Raw genomic sequence first — 12,425 nt, 5'->3', positions numbered from 1 at the left:
CTGAAAGAGTGACAAAGGAAGATATTCCCATTGCATTTAAAAAGCTCCTGGATCTGGACTTGAAATACTGCAATATGCATTGTGAATCAAGTGGTACAAAGCAGGATCAGGTTGGATTTCTCTTTTTTAGGCTAGCAAAAATGAAATGGGCCAAATGGCATCTATCTCTGGTGTAAATTTTCAATGGTTTTATATTTGCAATTTACATTTCCACACACAGGCAAAATTTACCCCGGTCTGAATTTTAATCAGTCTGAAAGCTTTAGTCATTAGTAGATTATCCAACTGATTGGCTTGTACCTTGCTAAGTAATTGAATTAGCAAGATATGCAATGGAGTCCAAGAATTTTAGCAATAGGGAAATTCAGTCAAACTTCAAGGATCCCATCCAACAGAGAACAGGTAGGTACTTCAGCAGCATCTAGGGTAATATCTCATCACCGTATTTCTACTACACTGTAACAACGCAGTAACAATGGTAAGAAGGAGCAATTAATTTAATGTCATCTCCAAAATGCACACGCAAACATCAATTTCTCTGTGTGACAGATAAACGAAAGCCTTTTGTTGGAAGTAACAAGATTGAAACAAAGCTTGCAGGCTTCAGAACAGCAGATCCTGAAACTGCAGAGTGAAAAGGCAATTTTAACTTCACGTCTGAAGACCTTAGAATGTGAACAGCAACAGATATTCAATCAAAAAGAACTTTTGCTGAAAACATTGAAAAAATTGAAATGTCACAAGCATGAAGATTCTTTGTTACAAATTAATTCTGATGACAGGTAATGTTGCTTACATTGGTCATTAAGTAGGGAATAAAGAGTAGTACAGTCGGGCTTTTCATTGAAGGGGAATGTCGGTAGGATATTTTCGTGTAGAGGCTTTTTAGAAAAAGGAACACTTTAATGTAGTGGCTAATGAAGCAGAGTCGTTAACATCATTGAAAAGGAATTGGCTCAGGCAGAAGACTATAAAAGGGCACAGGGAAAGGGGATTCGAGAAGATAGCACTGGTACAGTCAGAGGCAGATATTCTCTTTCTGTTCAGCCATTTGAATTATGCAGTTATTCAGTTATATCTCATGCTATTTTAAAATCCCTGGTTTCCATCCTGAAAAGGATTGAGTTATTATGCCATTCATTTAAACTCATATCATTTAAGAAAGCAGTGATTAATTGTAACATTTCATAGTGTTTATGCTATACAGTTTGCTGTGCCTCATCCTGTATTTCCTCATCGCAAGCAAATCCAGGAGGAGGCAAGTGCACTGGGTGCAATCTCTCAATACGGGATAATATTCCTCTACATTGGAAAGGACTGCAGACTGTTGTCATTGTTGGTTCTAAGCCTCCACAGTTCATGATGTCCAAATCCAGGTTCTAACTGATTAATGCCAACTGCTTATTTGTTCTCATGATGTGGATGACAACATTGTTTACTGATGTCCAAACAAATAATGGACTGGCACCTTCTTGAGAACCAGTCACTTCTACACCCAAGTTGTTATTGCAACAGACTTTATGGAGTGCTCTTCCCTTTGTTAGTTTTTGAATGAATAGTGGAGGTGTAAATATAGAGGGTGGAGGAGAGGCTTTTGAAGTTCACTGTCAGTTCATCTATACCTGCCCACCTGCAACTGCTATGGGGCAAGGGGTAGGGACTTGAGACTGTCTCTGGTGTGTTTCTCACCTGAGCAACTCTTCCCTCTTTTTATCAAAGCAGAGGGGCTTGGGAAGGGAAGGAAGATGAGAGTAAACACTTTGCCAAAGTCCCAAACTGTGAGAATAAATTTAAAAATATATTAAAAAATAGTACTTTAAAATAATTAAACTTCTTTTCAGAAAGTGAAAGTTCAATTAACTTTCAAAAAAGAAAGCATATAAAACTGCAAAAATCAAGTTTAACTAACAACATTGTGGAAGATACTTAACTGATCCCTCTGGTTTTCACCTCGGGAGGGTATCACTCATCCACTATACAGGGGAACCTCGATTATCCAAACGAGATGGACGGGCACTATTTCGTTCGGTTCAAGAAGGCAGCTCACCAGCACCTTCTCAAGGGCAACTGGAGATGGGCAATAAATGCTGACCCAGCCAGCAATGTCCACGTCCCATAAATGAATAAAATAAAGACTGAGAGAGCAATGGCCTGACTCCAACACAATTGAACTAAGTCTGCTGGTTATTCTTTGAGCTTACGAAATGTTAGTGAACACCATGAGGATCAGTTACATATCCTCCATATTGCTGTCATTTAGAGTTGGTTTTACTTGAGAAGGTGCTGGTGAGCTGCCTTCTTGAACCACTGCACTCCATATTCTGGAAGTAGGTATGCAATGCCCTTGTGCAGCCAATTCTAGGTTTTTGACCCAGCAACAGTAAAGGAATAATATATTTCCAAGTCAGGATGGTGAGTGACGTGTAAGGCAACTTGCAGATGGTGGTGTTCCCATGTATCTTCTGCCCTTGTCCTTCCAGATGGAAGTGGTCATGGGTTTGGATGGTGCTATCTCAGGATCTTTGGTGAATTTCTACAGTGCATCTTGTCGAAGGTATAAACTGCTGCTACTGAGCATTGGTAGTGCAGGGATGGCGGCAAGTGAAGTGAGTAGAGTGGTGCGGGATTTGTTTCAGGGACAAGTTGTTCTTACTTTCTGCTATCTGGCACCTGAGGACGGAGAACGCGTAAGAGGAAAACGCATCAGGAATCTGTCTATAGTGGATGAGTCATACTTTCTAGGTGAAAACCATAGGGATCAGTTAAATAACTTCCACAACATTGTTAGTTAAACTTGATTTTACTTAATTTTTGCAATTGTATATGCTTTCATTTCTGAAAGTTAATTGAACTTTCGCTTTTTGAAATGAAGTTTAATTATTTTAAAGTACTATTTTTTAATGTATTTTGAAGTTTATTCTCGCAGTTTGGGACTTTGGCACTCTCATCTTCCCCAAGCCCATCTGCTTTGATGAAGAGAGGAGGATAAGTATTGCTACACACCAGAGACAGTCTCAAATCCCTACCCCTTACCCCATAGCAGGTACAGGTGGGTAGGTGCAGCTGGGACCCCTTGGCAGTGTGTCCAAAGCTTCCCTCATAAAGTAGTAAATTAGTTATCTTGGTTTCCAGACATGTGTGAGTTGACCTTCTGAGGAATGCTTCATCTGAGTAAGGTCAGAGGTCACTGCCAACTAAGGGATACCAACACAATCCTCTTTTACAGCAACAAACACAACTCAGTCACTGGTTAATCTAATTCTCTTCTGTGGAGCTACCAGAGCATTCATTTGATTTGATTCAGTTTGATTTTGATTTTACTGTCACATGTACTCAAACATAAAAGTACAGGAGTGCAGTGAAAACTGTATAATGTCACCACACAAGGCGCCATCTTATGTACAAGTACAGAATCTTAACAACAAAGTAGAAAGAAAGAACAAAGTTAAAAATTAAACATTTTAATTTGTGATTATAGTACAGTGTCACCTTCTTAGTTTTAAATAGAAAATAAAAAAATGGAGAGGGTGAAAGAATTCACATGGGCATTCTGCCAGATTATCCCAAATCATTCTGCACCAGATATTATGAAGAAGAACCTCTTCCACAAATGCTAAAACCTCAAGTACAGCAGGAGTAGACTTGATTAATGACTTTGGAAGGAGATTGGGTACAAGTTAAGCTAAATAGGCTTGGAGCAATGTGTGGAACAAAGCAGGGAAATGGTACTAACTCGTTTGCCTGGAATGAACTCCATTGATCAAATGTCATAAAGACTTCAGATGGTATGTAAGTATTTTTACTCAAAGAATAGCATGTGGCCACGCCGTAATATGGAATGTTTGATGTGACTATCATGGGTGCTTTAATTATCCAGCTTCCTGTTACATACAAAGGAATGAAAGGGTAAGATGAAATGACGTGGAGTGGAGAATTGGAAGCAGTCCAGAGAAGGTTCACTAAGCTAATCCTGGGTATGGAGGGTTTTTCCTATGAGGAGAGGTTGAATAATTTGGGCTTGTACTCGTGGGAGATTAGAGGAATGAGAAGAGATCTTATCGCAACGTAAAAGATTCTTGCGGATATAAAATCCAAAAGAACTGCAATGCTGTAAATCAGAAACAAAACAGAAGTTGCTGGAAAAGCTCAGCAGGTCTGGCAGCATCTGTGAGGAGAAATCAGAGTCAAGAGAAATCAGAACTGAGGAAAGGTGACTGGATTTGAAATGCTAACTCTGATTTCTCTTCATAGACCTGCTGAGCTTTTCCAGCAATTTCTATTTTTTCAAGATTCTTGGGGGCTTGATAGATTTAGGTGGAAAAGATGTTGTTTTCCCCTTCCTAGAGAGTCTGGAACCAGAGGGCATAATCTCCAACTAAGAAGTCACTAATTTAAGACAGAGAAAGATAGTGAATCTATAACTTTTTTTAACCACAGAGGACTGCCAAATCTGAGACGTTAAGTATGTTCAAGGCGGAGATGGACAGATGTTTAAACATTCAGGGATTCAGGGTTATGGGGAAAAGATAGGAAAGTAAAATTCAGCATGATCAGTTCAGCCATGATCTCATCGCATAGTAGAGCAGATTCTATGGGCTGAATAGTCTACTTCTGCCTTGACATCTTATGGTCTTTTAGAAGCTCCAGTACAGATCTAGTGTGTAAAATTCTATGAAATTCTAGCCAATCAGTGACAAACAAATCTTATGTTTAATATCACAATGTATCCATTCAAGAGCCACATCAATTGTTCAGATCAAAGAGATTATCAGTTATTATAGTCATAAAGATGTACAATGCAGAAACAGACTTTACCCAGAGAGTGGTGGGGGCATGGAATGCGCTGCCTGTGAGAGTGGCAGAGTCAGAATCATTGGTGACCTTTAAGCAGCAATTGGATAGGTACATGGATAGGTGTTTAAGCTAGAACAAATGTTCGGCACAACATCATGGGCTGAAGGGCCTGTTCTGTGCTGTATTGTTCTATGTTCTATGTTCAGACCCTTCATCCAACTTGTCCATGCCGTCCAGATATCCAAAATTAATCTAGTCCCCCATTTGCTAGCACTTGGCCCATATCCTGTTAACCCTTCCTTCTCATATATCCATCCGGATGCCTTGTCAATGTTGTAATTGTACCAGCCTCCACTGCTTCTTCCACAGCTCATTCCATGCACGTACCACCTTCTGAATGAAAACGTTGCCTCTTAGGTTCCTTATAAATCTTTCCCTCTCACCCTAAATCAATGCCCTCTAGTTCTGTACTTCCCCCAACCCAAGGGTCTATTTATCCTGTCCATGCCCCTCATGCTTTTATAAACCTCTATAAGGTCACCTCTCAGCCACTGTCACCCCAGGGAACCCCAGCCTACTCAGCCTCTCCCTACAGCTCAAACCCTCCAACCCTGGCAACATCCTTGTAAATCTTTTCTGAACTTTTTCAAGTTTCACAACATCCTTCCCATAGGAGGGAGACCAGAATTGCATACAATATTCCAAAAGTGGCCTAACCAATGTCCTGTACAGCTGCAACATGACCTCCCAACTCCTACATTCAATGCTCTGACCAATAAAGGAAAGCATATCAAGCGGCTTCTTCACTATCCTTTCTACCTGTGATTCCACCTTCAAAGAGCTATGAACCTGCACTCCAAGGTCTCTTTGCTCAGCAACACTCCCCAGGACCTTACCATTCAGTGTATAAGTCCTGCCTTGATTTACCTTTCCAAAATGCAGCACCTCACATTTATCTAAATTAAATTCCATCTGTAACTCCGTGGCCCATTGGTCCATCTGATCAAGATCTCATTGTAGTCTTAATTGATCACTTGTTGCACAGTTATAAATTGAACTGGTCTTTGTTTGTAGTTCATGTTTTCTTATTTATGCTACTTAACTATGTGACCTGTCTGTATTGCTCACAAGACAAAGCTTTTCACTTGGTATACGTGACAATAAATTCAATTCAAATTCAATTCAATTCAATTCAGTTCTTTACGCTGAGAATAATGAGAGACTGGAAGCATTTCTTGAGTGCTAGATGCAAGATAACCCAGGTTTCAGAAGACATTCCCTATTGGAGGTGGCAATGTACTGCATACTCTAAAGCCCCCACAGTTCAATCTGTGGGCCTTCTTCCCCTGGGGACTACAAACTGTGTCTTCCTTTCCATGGTTAAGTCAGCAATCTCTCAACTGAAGAGTGTTCTGTGAGCATGGAGCCCTGAAGAAGCCTCTGTCCCCAATATTGCTAAATGGCTGCAGCTGTAAAATGGCTGTCTTATTCCATTCACTGGTTTGTTTTCTACAATCCCCTGTCTGTAAAAGGTACTAACTGTGTGTAGAACGCATCATAAATACATATGGTGAGGGTTCCATCAGGAACATTAGGCAGGTTTTCCATGATGTAACATTGAAGGCTAATTCTGATGCACATCTGGCATTCTGTCAATAAGGAAGCTTAGTCCTAAATCTGTATATAATACACACAATGATTAACCAGTTGTGATTTTACAGAAATGAAGCTCGCTCACATTATAATTGAATTCAGGTTTCTTAACTTGTTGTAATAAGATTATGAACACAGAGGTTCATGATTGAAAGAAAAATTTGAATTCATATAGCACCTTTTATGACTTTATTGCACCCAAAAATGATTCGGCTGTCTGCAAAGTACCTTTCACCCATCATCACCATTTTGATGTAAGGAATATGGCGGTCAATTTGCTGACAGAAAATGGCATTGTCAGAATAACATAATTTGTTTTAATGATGTTGATTGAAGAATAAGTGTTGACTGGAGCAGTAGGGCAAGTTCCCCTACTCTTCCTTGAAATAATGCAATGGAATCTTTTACATGAACTTGAAAAGCCACATAAGGATTCAGAATAAAAGATTGCATTTGGAAGGTGTCAACTTCAATGGTGCTCCCTTCATATGGTGTTGCTGTATCAGCCGAGATTTATGCTCAAGACTCTGGGTGAAAACCTGATTCCATAATTTTCTGCTTCAGAGAAAAGGTTCAAGTTAGCCTTACCCGGACCCTAATCCTATCACAGGTGCTGTTCACTGAGCCATAACCATATTATTATGTGGTCTGTGCCCATGACCACTATACTACCTAATGAAGGAATCAGAAGTTATCATTCATTTCAACTATTTTACAGAAGAGAGATTTTTTTAAAAATTATGATTAAAATGGGAAAGACAGATTTTATGGGCTTTGTTCCCTTTAGACATGTTACATTCTCATCGAGGAATCCAGAACTGAACTCATGTCCTATTTTCTAGGATGCAGTTATTGCCTCCACTGGCAGAAATTTTGAAAGTTTTGCTTTCATGAAAGTATCAAACTTAAGGAAAGGAATTTAATTGCACAAAGACGAGTGGCAGGTCAGATGACAGCTGCTACAAAGAAGAGCAAAGAATGATTAAAAATGTTAATTGGGGCAAATATATTAGAGCATGGAAGATAGCTGGCTAGCAATATCCAAACAGATGGCAAGAATTTCTGTAGGTATCTAAAAAGGAAAAAAACCTATAAAATTAGAAGATGTAAGAGCAGAAGTAAGCCAATCAGCTCATCGGTTTCCTCATTTCCCCTCTCCCCACCTTACCCCAGTTCCAACCTTCCAGCTCAGCATTGTCCCCATGACCTGTCCTACCTGTCAATCTCCCCTCCCACCTATCCGCTCCACCCTCCTCTCTGACCTATCACCTCCATCCCCACCCTCATTCAACTACTGTACTCTTTGCTACCTTCTCCCCAGGAACCCACCCCCCCACCCCCACCCTGCAACGCCCCCCCCCCCCCATTTATCTCTCCACCCTAGAGGTTCCCTGCCTTCATTCCTGATAAAGGGCTTTTGCCCAAAGTGTCGATTTTCCTGCTCCTCGGATGCTGCCTGACCTGCTTTGCTTTTCCAGTACCACTCTGATCTAAACAATCAGTCAATCAAGTCCACTCCCCCTTTCAATGAGATAACTGATGCATTGGTATTTTTCAACTCCACTTTCTTAACTCCTCCCCACACCACAATCCTTGATTTCCTTTCTTCTTAGAAATCTGTCTATGGATATATTTAATGACCCATCCTCAACAGTGATATGTGGTAAATAACTCAGCAGATTCACTATTGTCTAAGAGAAAAAAATCATCTTAATCTCTGCTTACATGAGTGACTTCTTACTTGTAGATTATGCCCTCTGATCCTAAACTCTTCCGTAAGAGAAAACAACCTCTTTGCATCCAACCTGTTGAACTCCCTAAGAATTTTGAATGGTTCAATAAGATTTTCTGTCATTCCTCTGATCTCTAATGGGTACAAGACTAACCTACTCAATCTCTCCTCATAAGAAAATCCCTCCATACTCAGGATCAACTGTGTGAGCCTTCTCTGGACTGTCTCTAGTAGCTTCCCTTTGATAAAGGAACCAAAATTGTTCACAGTATTCCAGGTATGGTCTGATTAGTGCCTTGTACAATTTTAGCAAGACCTCCCTTTTTTTATATTTCATTATCTTTAAAATAAAGTCCAACAGGCCTTCCCTTTTATCTAGGTAAAAACAATGACTGCAGATGCTGGAAACCAGCTTCTGGATAAGGGCTTTTGCCCGAAATGTCGATTTTGCTGCGCCTTGGATGCTGCCTGAACTGCTGTGCTCTTCCCGCACCACTAATCCAGACTTCCCTTTTATCTGCTGAACTTGGATGTGAGATTTTTGCGATTCATGCAAAAGGACCCTCAATGTCACCTCTGCTGCAGTTTTCTGCTGTCTTTTACCATTAAGAGTAAGAAAAGTGAGTGCTGTTCCTCTCGAGGTGCAACAGGGACTTAATAGTTGATAGTAATGAAAAGGCAGAGTAATAAATAAAACATTCTGATCACTCAGGAAATAGCACTGAGCAAGCTGATAGAGCTGTGGGCTAACAAGCCCCTGAATCTTGCAGGATTTCATCCATAAGTCTTAAGGGAAGTGGCTAATGAGGTGGTACATGTGTTGGTGTGAATTGCTAGATGCCATCATTTGTAATATTCTGGAAAGGTTCTGTCAGACTGGAAAGTAGCAAATATGACCCCTCTCTTGCAGAAGGGAGGACAGACAGAAGACAGGAAAATGTAGGTGTTTAAGTTTGATATCTGTCATAAGGAAGCTTTTAGGACCAATCATTAAAGAGATTATAACAGGGCATGTTGAAAAATTAAGATGATTCAGAATAGTCAGCATGGTTTTGTAAAGGATAACTGTGTTTAACCTTTTTCTTAATTCTTTGAAAGAGTACTGTAATGTGTGATATGCATAAAAGGGAGCCTATTGATTTTCAGTACTTGGATTTTCAGAAAGCATTTAACAAGGTTCCACATGAAAGTTTACTCAATTGATACTTGGAATGAATGGGCTACCTTATGAAAGTAGAGTGGAAAAACTGATCATGCTTTCATTGAAAAACAGAAAAACGAGGTCTGATTTGATTGAAGTTTCTAAGGTCTTGACATGGTGGATATGAAAAGGATACTTAAGGTATCTCCAGAATGAGAGTGACTGTTTTAAAATTCAGGGTTTGAGGATATAAATGAAGGGAAGTTATTTTCTTTGAGCATTGTGTGACTGTGGAACTCTATGCCTCAGAAGGTGATGGAGATAGGATCATTGAAAACTTTTAGGGCAGAAATAGGTAGTTTCTTGTTAGGCAAGCGAGCCCAACCCATTAGGGAGAGATGGAAATCAAGCCCCACTATTCCCAGCATCATCACAAAAGTTCAAGATGTTATAAAAGTATGCAAAATTACCCAGCTCGCTGGTTTGTTAGGCCCAGGTTAACAGAAAGCATGGACCAGGATCTGTACTTAACAATCATCACTCTTTCTTCATAAATTCTAACCACAGCGAAACAAATATGAACTATCAACATTTAAAACACTACTAGTTAAAATACTAACCCCCTTATGAAAATCTCCCTACGTACACACGTACAGACAGTGAAGAAAAAAACAAATCACAGGTGTTACAGAGATAGAGAAAGTTAATTAAGTTCAATGGTTTCTATCCACAGGGTTTGCTGAGGGATCCTTTTGACTATTGAGAACTTGCTGCTTCTTGATCTCTGCCTTCTCCAGGTACTTCCACTTGCAGGAGGAACAGAGCAACTGGCCCACACTTATAAAATTTCTGACTTACTAATAAAAGGCCACAGCAAGTGATGAGGGAAATTAAACTGGCTACATTCAGCCTTGAAGTTTTCTTTTCCTGCAGTGGAAAAGACAGCTCTTCTATTTCAGAGGTCCACACATTTACACCAACAAGCTGCTCAGCTACCTGGGAGCCAATCACGTTGTAGTTGGCTGGCAATCAACATGCACCTTTGTCATCAAAAACACATCACCATTTCACAGACCAAAAAACTTAAGACAATGCACCTTCGATTACTTTATCTCTACCAGCAATGTGAATAATCTTTACATTAATAAAAGACTCTATCTGAATAATTTCACATTTTCAGTTTTACTGAAGGTCAATGGATTACGATCAGTGCATTGTTAATTGTTTCTTTGTTAATTTATCAGATATTGTCTCTAAAGTGTTGATAGTAATCACTTTCTTTCATCAATGTAAAAATATTGCTTGTGTCTTTTTTATATAATCTCTCTCAAAAAGACTGATCTTCTCCATAAATGTGGAGCATGGCCAATGTTCTTACATACCAGAAAATTGGGAATGGTTCCCCAGAATTTTCCAACTTATGAGGTTGATTCGTAAAATGTCCTTGCTCAGCCTCGGAATATGCCACTTATGGTAATATGTAGCATTTCAATCTATAGGACACCATCAATAAATCTTCAGGAATGCCCCTCAAAATTATGTGCACAGTGTGAATGCCTTTCAAAGGAGCCGGAGTTGGCCAAGGATAAGGACAAACTGTCTGTTCACCAAGAGGAAATGGAACATGGTGGGGAGTGTCTGACTGATGGCAGCAACTCTGTGATGGCTACAGGAACAGAATTACTGAGCACAGAGACAGAAGAAATAGGCCTGCAATCAAAGGTAGGAGGAGAATTATTTTGGAAGGAATAAATAGATAACAAATCAAAAGAGAAAACCCCAGGGCGTCAGTCAGTATCTGTGGAGATAAATTGATGGTCTTTAAGGCAAACTGAAGAAAATAGAAATGTAATAGGTTTTAAGTAGATGTAGGTAGGTTGTGGGATGCACGTTAGGCGAAGGAGGTTACCTTAAGCATCAACTCTGTCCATAGATGCTGTCAGACTTGCTAAGTATTTCCAGTAAATTCTGGTTTTATTTCAGATTTCCAGCATCCATAGTATTTTGTTGTTGCATTAGTGGGAATGTTGGGAGTTCTCCACCCCAGAGGTTTGTAAACACTCTATCATTCACAATATTGTTATGAAGATGTATGGTTTATACATTAATGTATAATATATATTTGCTGGGCACACTGGTTTTCTAACAACAGTAAAATTATATTGATGGGTAACAGGCTGTTTGGAAAGATATATTCAGTTCACAATATTTTTGTAGAGGTCGTATGATCCAGTTATGGAAGGAATAATGCTACTGGATTTTGATCACAGGGTCTGATATCTTTTTAATAATTTCACAACACACTTTATTCATAAAAACATCTTTATGTATACATCGTCACAAATGCAATTCGGTTCTGTACAGTAGCATATAAAGGAAATAAATAAATAGAGTTTGACTCTATCCAGACAAACCAAAGGTGTCCCTTACTGCCTTGGGGAGCAACACACTTTTACCCTCCCTCTTTCTTACTCTAAAAATTATCTCAAAGTGTGTGAACTAGGAAGCCTGTATACATCTTGTGGAACGTTTCAGAATCTACTTCATTGTCTCCAGTAAAGGGAATTCGGAGAGCCACAACTGATCCAGGAAGTCAGACCAGTGTGTGCAAGGTGTGCAAAGGGGCATGTGGACATACAATGTTAATTTTCAACTTTAGAAGGAGTAGAACATTTCCAAACCAAAAAACAACCATACATTATTCAGCCTTCCTTCCTTCCCTTCCCAGTTAAATATTCTTTGTTGTTGGATCCTTTTGTGGCAGATTAAGTGAAATCAAAATATTTATTTACTTTTGTTTTTTTTTATTTGACATATTTTTCTAATCAACATATTCATAGATGTTACTTCACACCTCTGGAACAGGTGGGATTTGAATCCGAGCTCCATGTCCAGGGGTACTGACACTACCAGTGTGACATGATATACCCATTTGAGAGCAATGCTTCTGTCCATCACTGTGCCTGCTGACCATGTCCCAAATGCAAGATGTGGGTTATTTAAATGCAGCTAGCAAGAGTTGACCCATGCCTACAATGACAAATCAGAAGGAGAAAAGGGAATCTGTCCACTGAGCTGTTGACTCTCACACTGGCAAGAGAAGTA

At 39.6% G+C, this 12,425-nt stretch overlaps 1 protein-coding gene across 1 annotated transcript in view; it reads left to right on the top strand.

Moving 5' to 3' along the window:
- LOC140485636 (uncharacterized) overlaps positions 1-12,425 on the top strand; it is a 73,987-nt gene that overhangs the window by 44,390 nt on the left and 17,172 nt on the right. The window contains exons 8-9 of the mRNA XM_072583991.1: positions 550-782; positions 10,820-11,042. Of these exons, the coding sequence (XP_072440092.1) occupies positions 550-782; positions 10,820-11,042 (456 nt within the window). The remainder of the gene's footprint in view (positions 1-549; positions 783-10,819; positions 11,043-12,425) is intronic.

The sequence above is a fragment of the Chiloscyllium punctatum genome, chromosome 14, assembly GCF_047496795.1.
Source record: "Chiloscyllium punctatum isolate Juve2018m chromosome 14, sChiPun1.3, whole genome shotgun sequence".
In the NCBI taxonomy this organism is placed as follows: Eukaryota; Metazoa; Chordata; class Chondrichthyes; order Orectolobiformes; family Hemiscylliidae; genus Chiloscyllium; species Chiloscyllium punctatum.
Note: the sequence above shows the minus strand (reverse complement) of the source record. Positions and strands in the feature narration are given on the sequence as shown.